The 22,336-nt window shown below is 54.2% G+C and overlaps 1 protein-coding gene across 3 annotated transcripts in view; it reads left to right on the top strand.

The window, feature by feature from the left end:
* Positions 1 to 1,824: 1,824 nt before the first annotated feature.
* Positions 1,825 to 22,336, top strand: part of KLHDC4 (kelch domain containing 4) — a 46,702-nt gene continuing 26,190 nt past the window's right edge. Inside the window, exons 1-5 of one of the 3 annotated variants that reach the window (XM_059045928.2) lie at positions 1,825 to 2,016; positions 5,751 to 5,842; positions 8,655 to 8,733; positions 9,310 to 9,408; positions 15,032 to 15,168. In XM_059045928.2, the coding sequence (XP_058901911.1) occupies positions 1,918 to 2,016; positions 5,751 to 5,842; positions 8,655 to 8,733; positions 9,310 to 9,408; positions 15,032 to 15,168 (506 nt within the window). In that variant the 5' untranslated portion in view covers positions 1,825 to 1,917. The remainder of the gene's footprint in view (positions 2,017 to 5,750; positions 5,843 to 8,654; positions 8,734 to 9,309; positions 9,409 to 15,031; positions 15,169 to 22,336) is intronic. The other 2 variants (XM_067018412.1, XM_067018411.1) reach the window with 2 other exon arrangements.

Here is a 22,336-nt window from a genome sequence, read left to right as displayed (position 1 = left end):
TTTTAAATTTATTTTTAGCTGCGTTGGGTCTTTGTGGCTGTGCGCGGGCTTTCTCTAGTTGTGGCAGGAGGGGCTGTTCTTCACTGTGGTGTGTGGGCTTCTCCTTGTGGTGGCTTCTCCTTGTGGTGGCTTCTCTTGTTGCAGAGCACGGGCTCTAGGCGCACAGGCTTCAGTAGTTGTGGCTCGAGGGCTCTAAAGCGCAGGCTCAGTAGTTGTGGCGCATGGGCTTAGTTTCTACGCGGCATCTGGGATCTTCCCGGACCAGGGCTTGAACCCATGTCCATTTTGTCGGCAGGAGGATTCTTATCTACTGTGCCACCAGGGAAGCCCTATTTTTCTTCTGAAAGACTAGGTTAATGGATAAGGACTGGAGTTGGCTGAAAAAGTAATCCTCCCTGGCTGCTCAGAGATTAGTGAATTGATTGGATCTAAATTGATTTCGTTACAGATCAGGATTCTTGGGCTCCTTAATCAATAGAAATTGATAAGAGGCCAGAGAAGAAATTCAGGCAAGGCTTTATTGGGACTTGTGCTGCAGCACGAGGGAGCGAAACCAAGTAGCAGGTTCCTTTGCTCGCTCCCTGACAGGGGATGGGGGTGGTGGGGGCGAGCTTGTACCTTCCATGGGGTGAGGGCAGGGGCGGGTCCACGGGTTGGTCCCCAGCAGTGGCTTGGGTGGTCTGCCCCCCACCCCCACTTGGCGGTGCTGAGTAGAGGGATTATTTGCAGTACCCATGCTTTGCTTCCTGACTCCTCAGAAGTGGCAGTTGGGTCTTTGGTCTTTTTGTATCTTGTTCATAGTTGGCCCCAACTGCCACATGCCTGCAGTTATTTTTAATCCCTTAGTTTCTTTGTATTTTGTTTGGCGGAGATTTGTCCAGGTGCAAGCACTGCACCAAAAGGCCCCAGGTCCCAGCCTGTCTCAATTTCTTTAAGGTTAAGCCTTGTGGTGGTTCACCCACAAAGTAGGAGAGTATTTCCTGATGTATGCTTTCCCTTTGCCAAGTGTTTGCTTGCGCTTGTCCTTAATTTTTCCTGTTTCCTTGATCACAAGCCCAAAGATGACATCTTCTAAGCAATGAGAAGCGTTTTCACTCTGCTCTGTCCAAACCATGGCAATCCACGTTCTACCTGTGGTTTTTCCCATTTACTGAGTCATTTGAGTCAAATGCTATAGGGCGGTTTTGGCTTCCCAGACTTGGAACACTGACTGCTCTTGGAGGGGGTGTCATCAGCCCTGCCCGATCATGGAGAAACAAGTCCCCTCACACAGGACACTTAAGGAGTCACCTGGAAGGCGGACTGGCAGGGCTGTTTTCCTTGCTGAGCACAGTACCCTCAGCCCCTAACAATATGTGGTGCTCAGGGTCTGCAAATCCTTTAAGCGCATAAGCGTCTCTATGGGGAACGAAGCCACAGCAATCATTTGACTCCTACAAGGGTTGGCGCTGAGAAAACGCGGCTCATTTACCGAGTCACCCAACTGGGTCACTGTGCAACGTGCACGCACTAAGCAATATGCGTAAACACGGCAGGCACTGAAGCCAACCTTCAGGCCCGGGCCCGGTGGCGGCGGGAACAACAGGCGTCGAGTCCCCGGGAGGAGGTCTCCGAGCTGAGGGCGGACGGCACGGGGACGGGGCCCCACTGCTTCCAGGCGGACGCCACCCAGAGCCCGAGGCCCCTAAGCCCGTTTCCAAAGGCGGAGCACAGACAACGAGTAAACCACCCACCTCCCGGCCCAGGCCAGTCCCACCCACTCCGCCTACTCCGCTCACTCCGCCCACTCTCTCGGAAGCGCGCGTGGGGGGGACCGGAAGTGACGATATTTCTGCGCGCCGCCCAGCACGTATTTTTTGCGCGCTGCGCGCCGCTCAGGACTCACAGGCGTCCCGGCATCTCCTCTGGCTCGGCGCTATGGGCAAGAAGGGCAAGAAAGAGAAGAAGGGCCGCGGGGCGGAGAAGACGGCCGCCAAGATGGAGAAGAAGGTGTCCAAGCGCTCGCGGAAGGAGGAGGTGAGCGGGGCCGGCGGGTGGGCTGGCCTCCTTCGTCCCGGGTCTCGTGCGTAGCCGGGCCCCCTGTGCTGGGCGCTGCGAGGGGCCGGGCTGAGCGGGTGCGCCTCTGCAAGCCTCAGTCCTCGGCTTTAAAAGGGGGTACGTGATCCTCACGGCAGCCCTGAGCAGTGAGCGTCAGTGGAACTGTGGGGCATTCCAGAACAGTTCTCTGTGTCTCTCCGTCTCTGTCTCTCCTTCCCTCCGCCTCTTACTCTCTCCCCCTGTTTCTCTCTATCTTTAGAAGGGTCTACAAGTGGATCAGTGCTGAACTTAGAGGAGAGCGCTCTGCTCTTAATTGACTGTTGCTCACGGGCTCCCTAACCCGGGGCGGTTTATAATGGTTAATGAGTGTTTGCTGCGCGCCAGGCATTGTACTCTCTGGGCTTTAATTCTTAACAACCAATTGAGTTAGGTAGCTTTGGCGTCCCCATCTGACAGGATATCAGAAACTAACAGGTTACGCGCAGCTCAGCGTCACACAGCTGTGAGGTGGCTTGGAGCTGGAATTTGACCGGATGTCCCTGATCCAGAGCTCTTGACCACATACCCTTGTCCCTTTTCTTCCTACGGCGTTCGTGTTTCCATTTCCTCAGCTGTCAAATAATGGGGTTGAGCCTTTTCTCTCCCCGTCTCCTATCATTTTTTGGCAGGGGAACTAAGCGAGTGGTCTTGGGGGACAACTTGGAGTTCTGCCCAGTGCAAAACTCATGTCTCAGATACCTGGTTGACACCTGCAAGTGGCTGTCGCGCAGATTCCTCCCCTTCTACACTGTCCTGTTGAAGCCGCATCTCTTTACTCTGCTGGGGAGACCTACATCAGCTGGGCTCACTCCCCTCCAGCCACACAACTCTGTGCTGTGTCTCAGATATGCCACCTTCTTTCTGCACCTCAACCCCAAATACATGCTTCTGCACTGGCTCCTTTCATCTTTCAGCTTGTTGCCACCTTGGAGAGGCTTTCCCGGACTAGGCTGTCTGTGCTACCAGACCTGCCCTGCCCCAGCCCCTCAGCCCCGTGATCGTGGTGCTTAGCCGTTTGAGAAGTGCCGCCTTAGAGTGGGAGGAGGGGAGCTTACCTGGCTCCTGGACCTTGTTTTAACCTGGTGAGATTTGTGCAACATGCGGGCGTGGGGAGCGGCTACTGGATTAACTGGCAAGATGTGGAGGAACTGGGGGTTGAAGCGAGTCGCCCGACAGTCACCGAACCGAGGTTGGGTCCCCTTGCCTGCGCGCAGCAAAGCCACCCTACGGACCCTGGGTTGTGGTGAGGGAAACTGCGGGGTTTAGTGCAGGTGCCCAATAAGGAGTCCAGGCAGCTGGTGCTCAAAAGACCCGACCTCCCTGAAGGCTTTTAGGGAAGGTTTTTAAAGACAGGGTCAGGGAGGGGGTGCTGTGGGCTGTGTGACCAGCTTGTGGAAATTCTTCTTGTTGGTTGGTGGTGAGGTCATCGGGAGTCAACATCATCAACCTGTTTGCAGCCCGTCCGCGTTCTGCGTTCAGGTGGCGGCACGCAGTTAACTTCTTCCACCTGGTGAGGGTTTCCGTATGTGTGGAACAGCGCAAAGGACATGGTGCAGAGTATCGCCTGCAGCTGTTGAGGAGGGACGAAAGGTCCTTGGCTTTAAGATCAAATTATTATTATTTTGTCTTCCTTGACTCTTTTTCTTCTTTCTGCATTTTCTCCCTTCTCTGATTAAATTTATTCTTTGGAACTGGGGAAGGCCTAGGAGGCTAAAGTTTTTCTACGGACAAGAGGCAGGCAGAGGACCTGTTGGTGGGGGTGGGTGGGAGGGGTGCGGTTTCTTGTTCCCGGAAGGCTTCGTAGAGTCCTGCTCAGTTACGCTACGGCAGAGCCTGTGCTCCTAACTAAGGGGTCGACGAGGACTGCTCCCACCCAGAGACCCCGTGGTCGTGCCTGCCCTCGCGTGACGGGGTCTGATGCTTCCTGCCGGCCTAGCCAGGTGGGTGTCAGTGCCGCGCGCCCCGGGACTGATGCAGCAGCTCTCCCGCAGGCCTGCTGTTGCTCACGGCAGCCCCGCCTTCCTCCCGCCCTGTGCCCGTCTTCCCTTCTCCCTTTAGGAAGATGACTTCTCGGGTGAGTGACAGTGGACTAGGAGCTCCGAGCTTCTTGAGGCTCCAGCAGTCGCTTCTCCACGCAGGTCTTCCTGTAAGGGTCCAGTGGTTCAGTAACTTGTCTTGAGTACCTCATTACACATAGGAGTGTCAGGATAACGGATGTTTTTGTGGACTCCCGTGAAGGTGAAAATTGGTAGAGCCAGTTGGGTCCTAATTTGTCAATACCTAGAAAAGTGGAAGCTACAACCTAACAGTTACCCACCTAAAGGTTTACCTTGGAAAAATTAGCCCCAGCTACACAAAGACAGGTACTAGAACGGCCGTGGTAGGATTTCTTGTAAAAAAGAAAACTTTGGAGTTGACCCAGATGTTCAGCAGCAGCTGGACGGGTGGAGAAGCCATATAGCTCTGCCGCTGTGACAGCGAACGGATTCAGGGCATCAAACCTTTCCTTCAGCGGTGTTAAGCAAAAAGCAAGTTGCAAGGGAATATTCAGTAGGATAACATTTACGTGGAATTGAAGAACCTAAAACAGTAACATACAGAGCTTAGGGATCCTTAACGTGTAGTAAAAGTATAGAGAGGTGGTGTGAGGGTAACGAGCCCTCTGTTGCAGAGAGTGGCTGCCTTCGGGAAGGTGAAGGGGGTACACATGGTGGGGGCGGGGTTGCGGGTGGCTGCTCAGGCCCTGGGGCGTGGTGCTCTGAGGAAAGGAGCTGAGGGGAAGCCAGTGTGGCTGGGAGAGTGAGGAGGTGGGGTGGGATGTGAGGCAGGTGACGGAGGGAGAAGGGTCTGGAAGGCCCGCTCTGAGGCCCTGCAGAACGTGGGGCCCGGGAAGGAGAGCCGGGGTGGGGTGGGAGGAAGGAGGGGGGACAGGTGCCAGGGCTCAGCATGTGCAGGGTGCTGGGCTGAGCATCGCATTGGAGAGAGGGATGGGAGACTTTCCCGTGGCGACAGGTCGTGCCTCCCCGTGGGGAGGCGGCGCTACTGAAAATGCAGGGACTGAGGGCAGGAAGGCCGAGTTCCAGCGCTGCCCAGCGGTGCACGGAGATTGGCGCCTTAACGTCTCAATTGGTATCCGCGGTCCTGACGGTGGAGACCTTCATACAGGGATTGGCTGCAGCTGACAGATGTCGGGCCCCCGCCACGCACGTGCCGTTCGAAGCAGACTGACGTGTCTGGTTCATTTGGAGCTTATGTTTGGTTATGTTGGTGGGAGGGAGGTGGAAACTAAATAAATAAATGAACAGGAAAACATCAGACCCTGCTCTGCAGACAGCAAAGCAGGCTGGCGCGGTGGCCCAGGCCTGGGTTTCCAGGGGTGGCTGAAGGTGTTGGCGTGAAGCTGGGTGGGCTTGTCTGGGAGGAAGGCCTTGCGGGGCGGCGTGAGGGTTTGGAAGGAGGTCATGCACGTGCTGTGCGCGGGAAGGTCGGGCCCTGAGTATTTGCGCATGTGTCAGCTTCTGTGTGTCGGAAATGGGAGAAACAAGTTCTAATTCACAGATGTGACTGGACCCCGGTCAGGTCAGAGGGGCTGGGGAAAGCTGACCCAGGCATCATCTGGCCACGTGATAGGGTTTAAGAAAACATCTCACACGTGGTGGCTTGTCTGTCTACAGGAGGACCTCGAAGCCCTCATAGCCCACTTCCAGGCTCTCGATGCCAGAAAGACCCGGATCGTGGAGACACCCTGCTCCCCACCTTCTCCAAGGTAAGCAGCACGGACTCCGCAGAGTAGCTTCTGACCTGAAGTTTTCTGGTGTGGATTGGAAAACCGCTTGAAGTGGGCACAGTGTTTTCATAACGAACTGGGCACCTGGGACATTTTCATCATGAAAACCCGCCAGATCAGCTCCCACGAAACATGTTTTTCACTTGCACTTACAAAGAATGGGAGTGAGGCGACTCAGCTTCATTGTCGTGTGGAAACCCAGCGATGAGCCGGTCAGGGAGGTTGTGTGGGTGTGGCCACTCGCCACCCGGCGACAGTCCGTGGGCAGCCCGTGAGCTTCTCCTTGCTTCCTGGGTGTCTAAAGGCCCGTCGCTTTGCGAGACTTAAAATCATGATAGCTTTTTGCTGTGTTCGTTCATAATGCTTTCAAATTCTCATGTGAAAAGTGGGACCGTTAAGTGTGAACTGTCTGTTAGCCATTTTAGGTAGGTTTGTAGTTTATGTGAGGAGCTCCAGCATCTTTTTTAGGATTTGAGACCCTGTGGAAGGAGCAGGCTGTGGGATTTCTTTTTTTCTTTTTTTTTTTTTTTAAATTAATTAATTTTGGGCTGCATTGGGTCTTTGTTGCTATGCGCGGGCTTTCTCTAGCTGCAGCGAGCAGAGGCCACTCTTCATTGCGGCGCGCAGTCCTCTCATTGAGGTGGCTTCTCTTGTTGCAGAGCACAGGCTCTAGGCGCGTGGGCTCCAGTAGCTGCAGCTTGCAGGCTCAGTAGTTGTGGCTCTCGGGCTCTAGAGCGCAGGCTCAGCATTTGTGGCGCACGGGCTTAGTTGCTCTGCGGCATGTGGGATCTTCCCGGACCAGGTCTTGAACCTGTGTCCCCTGCATTGGCAGGTGGATTCTTTTTTTTTTTTTTTGCGGTACGCGGGCCTCTCACTGCTGTAGCCTCTCCCGTTGCGGAGCACAGGTTCCGGATGTGCAGGCTCAGCGGCCATGGCTCACGGGCCCAGCCGCTCCGTGGCATGTGGGATCTTCCCGGACCGGGGCACGAACCTGCGTCCCCTGCATCGTCAGGCAGACTCTCAACCACTGCGCCACCAGGGAAGCCCCAGGCTGTGGTTTTCACTGGCTTCTTGCTCCTTTCTTCTCGTCCCCTTGGCTCCGGAATGCCAGTTCTCTAATTTGATCCAGGGATTCAGGCTCAATAGTTCTTACACCTCCTCCTGACAGAGCAGAGGCTGGACACGGAGTGCATCAAGCTAGGAGCCCAGGGAGGCTGAGTGATCCTGATGAGGAGATGCTGTGTCCTTTGGAGAAGGGTAAATGCCTTAACTGCACAAGCATCCGGGGCTGTCTTGATCGGTTGAGAAACGATTTGCTTTGTTTCCCTCAGGCCTGAGTGGAGGCCTTGGTTTAGCATGTCAGGAAGGGAGGTGGTAAGAGTGCCCCCTCTGCTTCAGTGGGTGCAGGGCATGGCCCCGAATCCCGCGACCTCGCCCCCGGCATGCGGTCATTACCTGTTCGGGGTCGGGGGCAGCGTGCTTACCCCTGAGCAGACAGAAGCGGCTTTGCAGCCGCTCCCAAGGTTGCAGATCCTTCTTGTCCTTTGGCTCTTACATTCCGTTGTTTTCCTTGTATTTATCACGTTGTCGTTGAGGCCAAGCTTAAGAGTCACACATGGTAGGTGGACGTTTTCATCTGAATTGTTGAAGCAGAAAACTCCTTGAGACCTTTGAGGCTTTATCTGTACGGCAGCCCGAGGGAATTCACTTTGAATGTGGGTTGACTTTTTTTGGATGACATTTTCCCTAAAGTGTGCTGCCCAGGAAGCCAGGTGTAATGTCACGATAGGATGTGAGGCACCGGCAGCTCCATGGGTCAGTGGGGAAGCTTCCTGGCCAAAAGGAGCAGTCGGAGCTGAGGTCTGCTGGGACGCAGACGTTTCCGTGGCGACCTTCGTCCCCTCTCACCTCTGCCTCTCTATCGCATTATGGGGAAAACCATGAAAATTACCCAGTTTCTGTGTGTACGTCCCCACGTCTTGGCTCAGAGGTAATTTAATGGGGACGTGAGGATGAGGCGCCCGGTTGTGCCAGAGCCCAGCGTGCACCATCTTGACCTGAGGGTTTGACTGCAGAGTTTCTCAGCCTATAGACTGTCTGTGTCTGCATTAAATCCCCAGAAGAAAAACCGTTTTCAGGTGTCCCAGACTTCCTTGACCTTGAAACCCTTTTCCCTTTGAGAAGCGTCCTGTGAGGTTCATGTGGCGGAGGGCACCTTGGGGGATGCCGCTCTAAGGGCTTCTGCAAGAAGGGTGTTTTCCCTCTCAGTCACTGTAGCCTTCATTACTGCCTGCTTCAGTGGTCAGGGCCTACGTGTAATTCCCTTGTGGCTCTTCTCCTGTCCTCGTGTGTGAAGTAAGTAGAAAAGTATTTGCATTTTCTAGATGGAGGGGATCTTGGTTGTATATTGCAGTGCTTCAGTAGTGGCCCTCTGAGAACAGTTTAGATTGTGATTTAAGAGGATAGACCTTTAAAACAGGACAGTTGTGGAAACTTGGCACGTAAATAGGAGCCCCTAGACTTCCCACTGCTGATGATTTTCAGCCAAACGCTGTGTGAGTAGCCCCGGCCCTCCTAGGAGACTGAGCCTGGGTGTTAGGGTCTTGACGGTGAGGCTGCTTTTAAGGGCGGTGCCTCAGCTTCTGTCCTCCGTGCCAGGCTCCTGTTTCACAGAAGTTTAGGACAGGTATGTCTCTGGTGGCGAAGCCCTCTGATGGAAAGGAGAACGGCGCTCAGTTTGGGAGTCACATGGTTTGATTTTGTGTTGAGCTGCTGCTTGTGTCTCTTGCAGGTTAAATGCCTCACTCTCCGCTCATCCTGAGAAAGATGAATTAATCCTTTTCGGAGGTGAATATTTCAATGGCCAAAAAGTTAAGTATATATTTTCTTCTTTTCCTCCAAGTTTTCATGGGTCTCATTTAGAGGAAACTTCATTTTAAGCTGATATCAGATATTCATGGTTCTTTAACTCCCCTGACATGTGTGTCCACATGTCAGGACTGGCCTGGGCCATGGTCCTTGACAAGCCACCAGGGTCCTTTAGAGGCCTTTAGGGTCACACCTCTTACCACCTGCGTGAGTTGGGCCGGCACCCTGCTGTTCTTCCTCATGATGGGTTTCCAAAGGTGTTTGAATAGGGAAAGTGCTGATAAATCGCAGAGCAATTGATAAATTGTAAAACCTGTAATTTTTATTTTTGAGCAGACCAGAAAGCCCTGTGTTTCAGAGCTATAGATGAAACAGTTCCAAAGTCCTGAGTTCGCCTTCCCTGCACGGCGGTCCAGAGATGGGCTTTGTCATTGTGTCATCATCCTGAGGGGTCCGGGGACCAGCCTTAGAAAACGCGTTTCCGGGGGAGAGCTAGTGATTGAGGTCCTACCTTCCGCTTGCTGTCGCTTGTGTGGAAGCACTGTTCGTGACACTAAAGTTCCTCCTCCTTTCTGCAGACTTTTTTATATAACGAACTCTACATCTACAACATCAGGAAGGACGCCTGGACTCAAGTCGAAATCCCCAACCCACCCCCGAGGCGTTGTGCTCACCAGGTACGTGTCCGTGTGGCCGTCGGCCTCCCCTCCTCTCTCACTGGGGCTCTGACTCAGGATTTCATGACAGGCCTTTGGAGCTGGCAGTGGCGGGCAGCCTGGTGTGGAGAGGCTGGACCTGGCACCTGGTCCTCACCCTGCTGCCTCCAGCTGGGACTTGTTTCTGAGCCGCCTCACACTCCGTCTTCACCTGTGAGGCTGGGCGATGCCCTCCTGCTCCTCCAGGTGGTGTGAAGCTAGGTAAAAGTACCTACGTGGTGCCTGGCGTGTAGCAGTCAGGAAAATGCCCCTGTATTTGAGTGAGAGAGGCTCCCACAGGCCCAAGATCCGGTGACCAGAGAGGTGAAAACAGAAGGACAGAACGAAAGGTGTCAGTGGTTACAGAAAGTAGCTATTGCAGAGTGAAATGCGTCGTGTCCAGGGACGCTGAGGGAGCAGCGCCGGGTCGGCACGCTGTCTGCTCGTTTCCGCTCACCCCAGCGCGCTCTGTCAGAGCCCGTGACTTACCAGGGAAGGGGTCCTGGTTTCATGGTTCCACGTTTGTACGCGCCACGAGGACAGGCATTGGTCTTTCTTGTTCTTTATTGTACCCGGGACAGTGTTGGGGCTCAGAAGATAATCTGAAAGCGTGGTGGCTGTCCAGTGTCAGCCTACCGCGGCCCGACTGAAACTTCCTGCACGGTGTGTGCTGCTCCTTGTTCTAACCCAGTGCTCAGAATAGCCTCCCGGTTGAAGTGGGGTCTGTGTGGGGGAGCTGACTGCCGGAGCCGCACAGGCGTCTCGTGCATAGCCGGCCTTGCAGGCATTTGGACTCGTTCATCTTCTGGAAGAGAGGCATGCACTGCTTTCTGATTGAAAAGCTAGACCTTAGTAAGGCTGGCTTTTAATTAATAAATGGATCTCGATAAGTTCTCGTCCATTCGCCAGAGCCCTCTCCAGTTCTGAGAATGCATCCACCCCAGGCCTCTGGGCTAAGCACTCAGTCCCGTCCCGTCCCGTCCCATCCGGGCCCACCCCGGCGGGGAGCACTCCCCTTTCATCGCCTCTCCAGTTCCTGGGCCCTAGGAACGCAGGCTGAGGTGCTTCTTCGATGTTCGTTTTCTTATCCGTTTTAATCAGTTATTAACTCTGTCCTTGAAGAATTAGTGTCACAGAAAGTCTTTGAGATTTTTAAGGAAGTTACTTCGGAGGCTCCGATTTGTATGTACATCTTGTGAGTCTGAGGCTTAATGTTATCCCTGTAGATAAGGTTGGCTTGCTGTTTACTCTGTGAATTTCACAACGAATCAGAGCTGTGGGAAACAGAAAATTGGTTATAAAGTCTTTTGCCTAAAGGTCATTACAGTTCAAATTCCACTGCGTTAAATTCTGAGACATAAAAATTTCCTCACGGGACTTCCCTGGTGGTCCAGTGGTTAAGACTCTGTGCTCCCAACACAGGGGGCCCGGGCTTGATCCCCGGTCGGGGAACTAGATCCCACGTGCTGCAACTGAGACCCGGCGCAGCCACATAAATACATAAATAAATTTCCTCCTTATGGACTAGGTTAATGAATGTGATGATGGAAGCCACGTTCTTTGTCTTTAATCAGTTAGGAGAAAAATGAGTAGAAAGAGAAAGCTTATACGTGGACCCTTCATTCTGTCTTTTCTCTCTAGATTTTTGGGGGGTTATTTTATTTTGTTCATTCATTCGTTCGTTCGTTTAGCTTTGCTGTGTGGCTTGTGGGATTTTAGTTCCCCAGCCAGGGATCGAACCCATGCGCCCTGCATTGGGAGCGTGGACTCTTAACCCGGGACTTCCCTGGCGGTCCAGTGGTTAAGTTATTTTAGCGTGTAATTTGAGAGTTCAGTGGCCTTTTCTAAAATGGATACAGCCGGTGAGAGAAGGGAGAGGGTCGCGAGGCCCCCTGAAGGCATGCCTGACGAGAGCTGTCAGGCCTTGGCTGGCGCTGCCCTCCCGGCGCCCCCTCCGCCGGGGAGAGCGTTCAGACTCTCCTGCCTGGACGGGCTGGCGGGACTGTTGAGGACTGAGGGGTGGGAGAGTGGGAGGTGCAGGCGTGGACGGAGTTCACGTTTTGTTACTTGCCTGGCGGTTTGTTTCTCCCCAAGCAATAACTAACTAAACTCACTTGAAACAAAATGCAAAATGCATTCTCTCATACAGTAGAACAAAAGGTTCCCTGTGGTTAAAAAAATGTCACGTCGGCCTCTGTGCCAGCATGAGCAGTAAGTAGTTTATGTGGCAGAGTTAGTGTTTGCAAAGTGACTGTTCCTGAGTGAGCAGGGCTGCGCCGGCAGTGCCCACACGAGCCGCAGAAAGTGTTTTCCTCCGGCGCGGTCACAGCTTCATTGCCGTCCGTCCGAGGAGGTGTTGCAGACTTGTTTCTTGGGAAATTCTGAGCGTCTTTTACATGCAAGGCACTCTTCTAGGGCTGGGATACAGCGATAAAAGAGACACAGCTGCCACTCTTGGTGATGTCCCATATTTTGTGTTTCCTTTGGTCCTGCTGGCCTGGCACGTTTTTAGGACTTGGCTTTCACAAAGCTGTCGTATGTGGCTGACGTCAGAATCCATTCGCAGAGTCTTTGTTGTTTGGACTCCATTGTGCCTTTGTTTTTTGACCCTTGGAGACTTGTGAACTTAAGGTTTTCTAGACCTGATTTTATTCCAGTGGAGACGACCATACAGAAACCCAAACCCCTGGGAAGGATACAGCGTCGTGGGACGAGTAGCAGAGCAGATGCTGGCACAGCCCTGCCTTGTATGGGCAGCCGCGCCGTGTCCTCCTCTGGTCGCCGGGCGGTGCTTTGCCTCTGTTAGATCCAGGGAATGTTGCTTGTTTACGTGTTTGTTTATTATGTTCATGTTTTCTTCTCAGTCTTTGGACATACTTACAACTTTTCAAGTCCTTGTCTGCCGATTCTCTCATCTGTGTCATTTCTGGGTCTCTTTGTATTGACTAACCTTGTCGATATGGGTCGCATTTTGCTGCTGGAGCTGTGTGGTTAGATGATAGACTTTGTGAGTGCCAGAGCAGATCTTCGGGGAGCCTGGGCAAGCCCCCAAGCTGAGATGCCTCCGTGAACACGAGAGCAGTTCTTGTCTTTTCAGATTCTCACGTCTTCTTGTTCACGGCGTTCCCACTGGGGTCTCCATGCTCCCCGCCTGTCAGGTTGTCACTGTTCTGGTGCCTTCTGCAGCTTCGGCCTGGCCCACAAGGACACGGCGTCCTCAGTCTGCCACGCTCGTGAAGTGGGCGGTGTTTGGGACGCCCAGACCCCTCCCGCCACGAGCGTGACGCCGTTCAGCAAAGTGCCGCTGCACTGTTGACTGTCCGCGTTTGTTTTCAGTCACCAGCAGATGATGAGTTTCGATCTGGTAGGTGGCTCAGCCTCGTGCAGATCTCCACGAGCGTTTGGAGGCTTTCTCTAAGAACGGTAGCTCTGTGGCGTGGCCTTTCTGGGGTCTCTAGTGAACGCCCTGGGTATTCAGTGGCACCTTTCACTGTGGTTGGAACTTGTCTGTCTCCGAGGCCCCTGTGAGCTCAGGTCATTTTCAGGCTTTCGGCCTCACGGTGACGGTGTCCATCCTGTGCCCAGTCTCCGGTGGCCTCAGTGTGCACACGTGCAGCTTAGTGTTTATGGGCTCCAGGGGAACCCACCCAGACTTCAGGCTGCTCCGCCCTGCAAATTCCAGCTGCCTCCGCATCCTGGAACTTGGGCTTCTGTTTGCTCAGCTCAGCAGGACCGCGAGAGTGTGAAACTGCCTGCGGAGTCAGAGGGCTGACCTTGCTCGTTCACCGTGTCTCAGGGTCACGGTCCTGCACGTCGTGCTGCCTGGCTGTCGTGCTTCATAGGTTTCGTGCGGTTTCCTCCTTGTTTGCAGTGGGAGGGCTGGCATGGTGCTGATTGCTGAGCCTGGACAGAAGTGGAAGTTTTATGCCTGTCTGTGTGGTTTGCATCTTCTCTTGAGTGGTATGTTGGCTCTTTCTTGGTGTTTATGGTCTTCGAGGAGGAGGTGAACCCAGAGCGCTCAGCTCACTGGCCATCAGTCCACCTTCGTGTCGTCGCCGGAGTCCTGCCTGTGATGGGACGTGGGACACACACTGGTCACAGTCTTTTTTCTTGCCTGGAGTTTGACTTCATTTTTTTTTAAGGACGGCTCTGAAAACTGATTTTGTAAGTAATAAATATCCATTGTGAAAAAAAATGAAGATAATGAAAGCAGAGTAAGTCCATTGTCCATTCTTCCAGAACTCCTACTTGGTATTTTCTGCATCTTTTCTCTGCATCCGTGATTCATATTTCTATGCATCTATATTTCATATTAGTTGGACTATACACATACATACGTGTGTATATGTGTGTGCACATATCTACATGTGTATACATATGTATATATACATATATTCTCCCTGTACTCTTCTTCCCAGTTAATGCATTATTTGTGGTATTATCCTGGGACATTCAGTAGCTTCTATAATATGGTATTTCAAAACTACATTGTAGGGCTTCCCTGGTGGCGCAGCGGTTGAGAGTCCGCCTGCCGATGCAGGGGACGCGGGTTCGTGCCCCGGTCCGGGAGGATCCCACGTGCCGCGGAGCGGCTGGGCCCGTGAGCCTTGGCCGCTGAGCCTGCGCGTCCGGAGCCTGTGCTCCGCAACGGGAGGGGCCACAACAGTGAGAGGCCTGTGTACCGCAAAAAAAAAAAAAAAAAAAAACTACATTGTATTGCGTAGCGTGAAAGAACTACCTAAACTTCATTAAGCTCAAAAAAACATGTTAGGTTTGGGCCTGAGCTAATCCTCATGTCTGGTTTAAAGATTTGAAGTGATCAGTTTCTTTCTTTCTAAGTACTGGGATTTTAGAGTCCCAGGAAGCTGGCCTGTCTCTTGACAGGTCAGTCCTGAGAGGATGCACAAGTCTGAGTGAAAATGGCGGGCGGGGGGGCACACCACCCTAAGTGTGTCACCAGGACCCTCCAGTTAGACCGGGGGGGGGGGGGGGGTGGGAGCAGCACCGGGGATGGAGCCGCAGTTCTGCAGCGTGAAGCGTAGTTGAGTGGAGGACCGCGCGCTGCAGTGCAAGTCCCGGGGTGCTCGGAGGGTGCCTGGGGACGGGCCTTCTGGGAACCACTGTCTGACCGCCCCGTGTGTGCTTGTCCGTGGCGGTTTGCGAGGGCAGGAGGCCTTCACGCGGGCTGCTCTGGAGCACCTGGCGTCCAGCTGCCCCCGATCCAGTTCCCCTGCGCCGGCCACACTGTGCCTGCCGCCGTCGGCACTACCTGTGAGCCCCTGGCCAGACAGCCCCTCGACGGGTTCCCGTCCTGCACCCCCTTGGTGTGAAGGACAGGCCCGGTTGCCTCCTTCTCTCTCTGGGCCCAGGGTTGGTGGCTCTCGGGGCGGGCTGGCCCACCAGTGGCTTGTGTGGCTCTGTCAGCCCAGGCGGTCCCGCCTGGTTCCCACGTGGCCTGTGAGTCCTGGGCCTTCAGCAGAACCACAGAGGGGCAGGCATTTGAAGACGAGGTCAGGGCTTGGCACCGGGTGTTATGGGGGAGGGGCTCCGGTTTTCCCTGAGAGCTGTATGGCTGTGCCCTGACCTGTCGCCATTCTCCCAACAGGCTGTGGCGGTGCCCCAGGGCGGCGGACAGCTGTGGATCTTTGGCGGGGAGTTTGCCTCTCCCGACGGAGAGCAGTTCTACCACTACAGGGACCTCTGGGTCCTGCATTTGGCCACCAAGACGTGGGAGCAAGTCAGGTAAGGTGAGGAGCATGACCCCTGGGCCCGCTCCTGTCCTGTGCCGGCGTCTGGGGTTCACGGTGATGGGATCGGCTCTTGTAGGATAATTCCAGGGCTCCGAGGGGCGCGGTTGCCCCGCCTGGGAGACCAGTCTGGCTGGTAACCAAAGTGAGGGAAGAGCTTCCCCTTCGCGGGGCGGCCCGGCCCGGCGCCGGCTGCCTGACATCTGGCTTCGTGGAAGGCGTTGCCGGGGTCTCTGGGACCAGCGCCGCGTCCGGGCTCGTTTCCCTGGTCCTCCCTCCCCTCGTCAGCGTCAGCAGTGATCAGGTTTTCCTGCAGTTCTCCCGTCCGCTCACCGCCCCAGAGGCACCTCTGGGTTTCAGCTTGCTGCCCGTGGAGTGCCGTGCCACTGAGAGCAAGTGTCCGGCTAGGTCTGCCTGACATAGGAATAGTGGAGTGTGTAAGAGGAAGGACAGGGAAGCCTTTATGTCCCTGTTCGGTAAACCGGGCTCGGCCGTCATTGTGCTCAATTCCTGCTTCTGTCGGTGACATTGACCTCTGGTTGTCACGTTCACCCCTGCAGTCTCCGTGGCCAGAGCCACACGCCTGACTCTGTAGAGGGACAGACGGTGTGTCTGCCTTTAAATTTATGTACAAGAAGGAGCCTGGTAGCACGACGGACTGAAAGCGGAGTCAGTGGCTTTGCCCTCGTGGGGCACATGCGCGGCTCTGGGGCACCAGCTCTGTATTGTTAAAGCAGCCACCAGGCTCCCCGCCTCATGAGAGTGGAATTCGGGGGTGTGCAGGGCTGCTGGCAGGTCCCGGGACTTGCATCCGAGGGAAGTCCCTGGAGGGTGTGTCCCGTGGTCCCCTGAGGGGCCTTTTAGGAGCCCGTGAACAGCCAGCTGCCGGCCTGCTCAGATCGGCTTCCAGCCTGGAGTGTTCGACTGACCGGGTAAAGAGTTGAGCGCGAGAGTGATTGGAAGGTGCCCAGAGGTTGCCAAGCTCGCTAAGCTGCCGGGGAAGCTCTGGAGAGCGGTCCGGGTAAAGGTGGGCCCCGGGTGAGCCCTGGTGTGCTCTCCGAGCCCGCCTGCATCTCCTTCTCTTACTTGCTTTGGGAAGGGTGTGGCAACTAAGAACTTTGCATATTAAAAATTGATTTCGTTGTGTATATGTTGAGACCTAGACATTTTCATTTTCCCCTTAATTTAAAGAGTGTTCAGGCCCAGAGCGTGTACCCTTTTTGTCTTTCTTGCTTTGCTTCAGTTATTCTTTTCAAAATCCAGTTGTTGTTTCTTTGTTCACTTTGGTGAATCGGTTCTTGATGTTTTTGTTGCATTTTTATCAGCGTTGGTAGCTCTTGCCTGTAACGTGTGGCTGAGGGATGGTGAACGGCTCCGTGAGGGAGCAGCGCCCGTGGGGCCTGGTGTTGATGGTGGCGGCACGTTGGGGGGTGTCCCGCGGCGACCTGCTGGGCCGTGCTGTGGCGCGTGCTTTCTCGTGCCCTTTCACACCTTTCCGGTGCCGTGACAGGTGTTGCAGGTGTTCGCTCCAAGGACGCAGGGAGGCACTGGCAACATGCAGCCACTGCCCTTTGCAGAGCTCGCCGTGCCTGCTGTCCCGAGCCCCGCCTCAGCGTGCGACTTGAGCTGTGTCCTGGCGTTGCCGGCTTGGTTACGCTTGCTCGGCATTCGAGGCCTCCGTCCTAAGTCAGAAGTTGTTCCTCATGAGCAGGTCCCTCATTACTTTTTTGGTGGGGAGGCGGGCAGCCGGGCAGAGCTGCGCTGAGCTGTTCTCTTCGGTGGCCAGGGTGCGGCGGTGCACTTCACCAGAGCCCGTGCGCCCTGCGGGGCCGAAAGTCGGGGGACGGAGGGCCTCTCCCTGGCTTCTCCTCTTACTCTGTTCGCTGGGAGATTTTAAACGACCGGCTCAATTTCTGTGTGTCTGCCGCTCAGCTGAGTTCAGTTACTGCCGCTTCACGTGCCTACGGTTCCCAGGCGCGTTGTGTTTGAGGCTGGCTCTGTTTTTAAGGCCCCTGCTGGGAAGCAAGGAATCAGAAGCGGTGTGCGAGAGATACTGTGTGGTGAGGACCTCCGTTCCCCTTTGTCATCGTGGGTGCTGGGCTCGGTGCCCGGGCGTGCGCACGGCCGCGGCCCTGCCCCCGCCCTGCCCCAGTGTGTTCCGTGAGACCAGCGAGGAGGGTGTGCCCTGTGTGGCCCGTTCCTTGCTGTTACAGTGTCTGCAGCCGCCGTGTGTAGGGAGCAAGCACGTCCCAGGGAAGGTTCCCTCAGTGAGCCACACACCGGAAGCCACAAGAGGGTGACTGTCTGACCGTGGGAAATTTTAAGGTTTTTGTGTCAGGAATGATGCCACCAGGAAAGTGTGGGAGTGGCGACGGGTTTACAGCGTGAAGCGAGCTCACGTTCAGAATAGAGACTTTAGGTGGAGTAGTGAGCAGCGAGCGGCCGGGCGTGAGAAGGCCGCCACGAGAGGCTCACACGGAAGGCCGGGCCGTCGGGCGCCGCGCGGGGGCTGCACAGGCGGCCTGGTCCCTCCCGCCGGCTGACTCGCCCGCCAGCGGCAGCCGTCCTTCCAGCACCCTGTCGCTTGTGCCTGCCCCTCGACCCCATGTTCACTGTTAGGAATATACCCTAAAGAAATGTTCGCTCTCGTTTTGTACAAAAATATGTGTACAGGAAGCTAAGGTGCAGAGCAGCACGTGCCTGAGTGTGTGTGCCTGCAGACTGGGCTAGAGCGCCGCTGCGGGCACACGTGCAGGCACACACACAGCCCAGAAGCGTCGGGATGTTTCCGGGCTTTCTGCTGATTCCTTGATCTTCTCTTCCCACCTATTCTAGTATCGCTCCATTGTAACCGACATAGCTCTGTGGTTTATTTGGATAGCAGGAAGGTCTTTCTCATTTACTTAAAAAATTTCTGTGTCATGCACTCTTTTTGTTTAATTTTCTTTATGTTTGGTTGCATTGGGTCTTCGTTGCTGCGTATGGGTTTTCTCTAGTTGCGGCGAGCGGGGGCTACTCTTCGTTGAGGTGCGTGGGCTTCTCATTGCTGTGGCTTCTCTTGCTGTGGAGCACGGGCTCTAGGTGCGCGGGCTTCAGTACTTGTTGTGCGCAGCCTCAGTCGTTGTGGCTCACGGGCTCAGTAGTTGTGGCTTGCGGGCTGTAGAGCGCAGGCTCAGCAGTTGTGCATGGACTTAGTTGCTCCACGGCATGTGGGATCTTCCTGGACCGGGGCTGGAACCTGTGTCCCCTGCCTTTGCAGGCAGGTTCTTAACCACTGTGCCACCAGGGAAACCCCCCTCATTTTTTTCATGAGAGCTTCACAGTGTTCAAGTTCTTCTGTTTTATAAACATTCCAGTGGGATTTCCATTGGATCGCAGTTTGTAGATTTCACCTCGAGAGAATTGACGTCTGTCTAATTCTTAGCCTTCCCAGTCGGGCACATTTCACTTGTCTTAGGAGTCTCAGTTAGGTTTATTTTTTATCCTTCAGTAACGTTTAAACCGGCCCAGAGGTAGAGTTTCAAAGTCAGGGGGCGTGTGTTCCTGGAGCCTTGTCCCCAGGTCTGGCGTTCTCCCCGGGCACTGTGGGCACAGCTGTCTGCAGCGCACAGGTGTCTTGTCTGGGGCAGTTCTTACTTGTTCTCAGGGTCCACCCTCGCTTCACAGTGTAGCACATACTACCACGGGGTGGCTGCCCTGTCTGCACTTTGGAGGGGTTGTCTTAAAGAACTTTCGAGGTTTCACAGCAAGAATCGGTGGTGGAGTGGCTGGGAGACTTGTCAGCCTGGGGAGATGGCTCAGAGCTGAGAGGATACCTCTCTGGGTGATTCTTGGACTTTCGTGCACCGATTAGCACCTAGGGAGCTCTGAAAATGCACGTTCCTGCCCTCGTCCCCCCAAACATCGAGTCTGATTCACAGCCGCTTTAAAACGGGGCTCAGGAATCTGCATTTGACAGTAACCCCTCCCCACCCCGCTTAGTGACCTTGATCCAGGCGGCCCTGGATCACAGCTGGAGGCCTCGCCTACTGGCGCGTCTCATGCTTATTTTGAGCACTGTTCACTAATGTGAAAACGTCGGCTGCCTTTTCAGAAGTAAGAGAACTCATGTAAGATGCCTCTTAGATCCTTAACAATGAAAAACGGTGTGGGTATTGCTTTTGTAATTTACTACTTATTCCAAAATGAAAGCGTCACCCCGCTGCTGTTTGGCAGGGCTGTGCGTGCTTAATTGATGAGGCCCGGCGCGGAAGCAGGCAGACTGATTACTGAAGTCGGTCTATCGATCCTGGGGGCTGGGTGACAGCGTGTGGGGTTTTGCCTTGGAGCAGCTGCCACTCGGAACTGGGCTTGGTTATTAAATAGCCTGACACAATGGCTGCTGTCTGCTCTGTCATTTTTTCTTACTGACCTAAAAGAAAAGGGAAGGTGCTTCAGCCAAAATGAAGGCTGATTTTGCTATTTCTGGGGAAGATCAGTGAGTCTGGGAGAATCCACACGGTGTGAGCTCAGATCATGGGAAAAGTGCAGGAAGAGGTCACTGTGAACCGAATTTATTCCGTCTCCAGGACTTGGCCCAGCACTCTGCATCCTTTTTGCCATGCTGCACGGCTTGCAGGATCTTAGTTCCCTGGGCAGGTTTTGAACCCTCGCCCTCGGCAGTGAGAGCAGCGAGTCCTAACCAGGGAATTCTGCGCATTCGTCTTTTTAGGAAACGTTTTTCACTCCCATGGGGGTCGTTTTACATTTGGGGAGACTGAGACCAAGAAAAGGTTATAGAACAGTAAAGGCCAGCGGAGGCAGAGTTAAATCAGTATCTGGTATTATGTAGTCCCTTTGTTGGCTTTTTTTTTTTTTTTTTTTTGCGGTACACGGGCCTCTCACTGTTGTGGCCTCTATATGTGGGTGCTTTAATCTCTTCAGCTGTTTTCTTGGGCCCTTTCTCTCTCTCTCCTCCTTCTAGGATTCCTATATTGTGAATGTTGATGTGTTCCATGTTGTCCCAAAGGTCTCTGAGGCCTTTTTTTTTTTTTTGCGGTACGCAGGCCTCTCTCACTGTTGTGGCCTCTCCTGTTGCGGAGCACAGGCTCCGGACGCGCAGGCTCGGCGGCCACGGCTCACGGGCCCAGCCGCTCCACGGCACGCGGGATCCTCCCGGACCGGGGCACGAACCCGCGTCCCCTGCATCGGCAGGCGGACTTTCAACCGCTGTGCCACCAGGGAAGCCCTCTTTGTTGGCTTTTAAGCAGGTTTTTCTCGCGGGAGGGCACGGTGATGGATTCCCAGGCATCCGCTTTCTTTCATTTTTGCCCTTCTCGTGTTTCTGTAGCACATTTACAACGAGCAGACCCTTAGGAGTCTTTCTTGTCTTCCTTTTTGCACGTGCTTCATCCTTGCAACATTTAATTGACATCATAATAGTTCGAAAATGAGAGGAATGTGCGTAGTGTTACTGACGTCAAGAAGACTAAAGCTTAAATGTCAGCACAGCCTCCTGACTTACATTGGACGGGTATGACCACCTTTTTTTTTTTTTTTTTTTTTTTTTTAATGACCAACTTTAACAGATGTTTTGAGATTCCCTGCAGTGTCTGTCTTCGGTGGGACGCGGCTGCACAACTGACCTAATTTAAAAAACAAAAACAAAGGCCTGACTTGGTAACACAGGTTCCGTCTACTGATCGTGTTTTTATTTTTATACCATACACAGCCTCTCTCCCCGTCCCCCGCTGCCTCTCCTCCAGGAGGTCAGGGAGGAGAGTGGGCTGTGTTTAAGTGTGTGTGCCCCTGTGTGAGCCTGGGGGCAGTTCGCCACCAGAGGCGGGACTCAGCCTTTGCCCGCCTGCTCAGTCTCTCACAGCGCAGACTCCACTGTGGTAGGTTTACTATTGCATAAACACGCCACAAATGGTTTCATTACTAATAGCAATAAAGTAAAAGAAGGACACAGTTTGACACGCTGCCTGGGTTCTAGAGGCTGCTGCTAGTTATTCTGTGCAATGTGAGCAACTACTTACCAAGCCCCAAATTTGTTGTTTAGTGGTACTTGGAGAGTGGGGCTGAATTCTGAAGGTGCCTTGTTTGGTGAAGGGGGAGATGCTCTGGCCAGTGTTTCCTGCTCTGGCCACAGCGGAACCATTCTTGGAGGAGGGTCCTTTCCTTTTCTGAGGATGGGCCACTAGACTAAGTTCCCTGTCAGGTCGGCCTGCGTGACCTTGAATCTCTGGGACTGTGAGAGAAATTTTTCCTTTGCTCAGTAAACATCTCGGGAACAGCATGGTACTATGGCGTATCTTTCGTGAAGTGTAAACTTTCACGTAACTCAGGGAAGCATTTGCATACTGAGTGCTTAGCGCTCTGTTTGTACCCGAAGCCCGTGGAGCTATCAGACGCGTGTGCATCTTCTGTAAATGTCGCCACAGCAGCTGGCTGGGAGGGGCCTGGCTGGTGCTGAGCGGCAGCGTGCCCTGCCGCAGCTCCGATGCGCTAGAAGCACTCGCTCCCCCGGCAGGACACATGTAGTTTTGCGCTGCTTATAGAGCTGGCTGAGTAGGACATGTGAATTTTTTAAGACTCCATATTTAGGAGTGACGGCAATTGAAAAGTGCCTGTTGGAGATTCAAATATAAACAGGCTTTTTTGGGTGGCTTTATTTTCTAAAGGGGTATATGGAGTCTTTTTATAGAAAAAATTTCCCTTTTTGGTTACAAAACACAGTGGTACTTGGCTGCTGCCACAGAAAGTTAATTGAGTCCTTGATGCCTGGCTCACCAAAGGACAGAACACCCATCGGATTTGTGGCCAGAGGCTGCAGGAGGCCGTAACCTGGCCGTCTTGGCTCTGGGGAGTCATCTAGAGATCACTTGGCTCGCTGGTGCTGTTTCCATAGGTCACTGGGCCGTTACATTCACGGTTACTGGAGTAACATTGGGAGCGTTTGGGGCTCTCCGGTGTCTCCTGTGTACCTTTTTTTTTTTTTTTTGGCGGTAGCGGGCCTCTCCCGTTGCGGAGCACAGGCTCCGGACGCACAGGCGCAGCGGCCGTGGCTCACGGGCCCAGCCGCTCCGCGGCACGTGGGATCCTCCCGGACCGGGGCACGAACCCGCGTCCCCTGCGTCGGCAGGCGGACTCTCCACCACTGCGCCACCAGGGAAGCCCCTGTG

Source organism: Kogia breviceps, chromosome 18, assembly GCF_026419965.1.
Source record: "Kogia breviceps isolate mKogBre1 chromosome 18, mKogBre1 haplotype 1, whole genome shotgun sequence".
Lineage (NCBI taxonomy): Eukaryota > Metazoa > Chordata > Mammalia > Artiodactyla > Physeteridae > Kogia > Kogia breviceps.
This window is presented reverse-complemented; position numbering and strand designations above follow the sequence as displayed.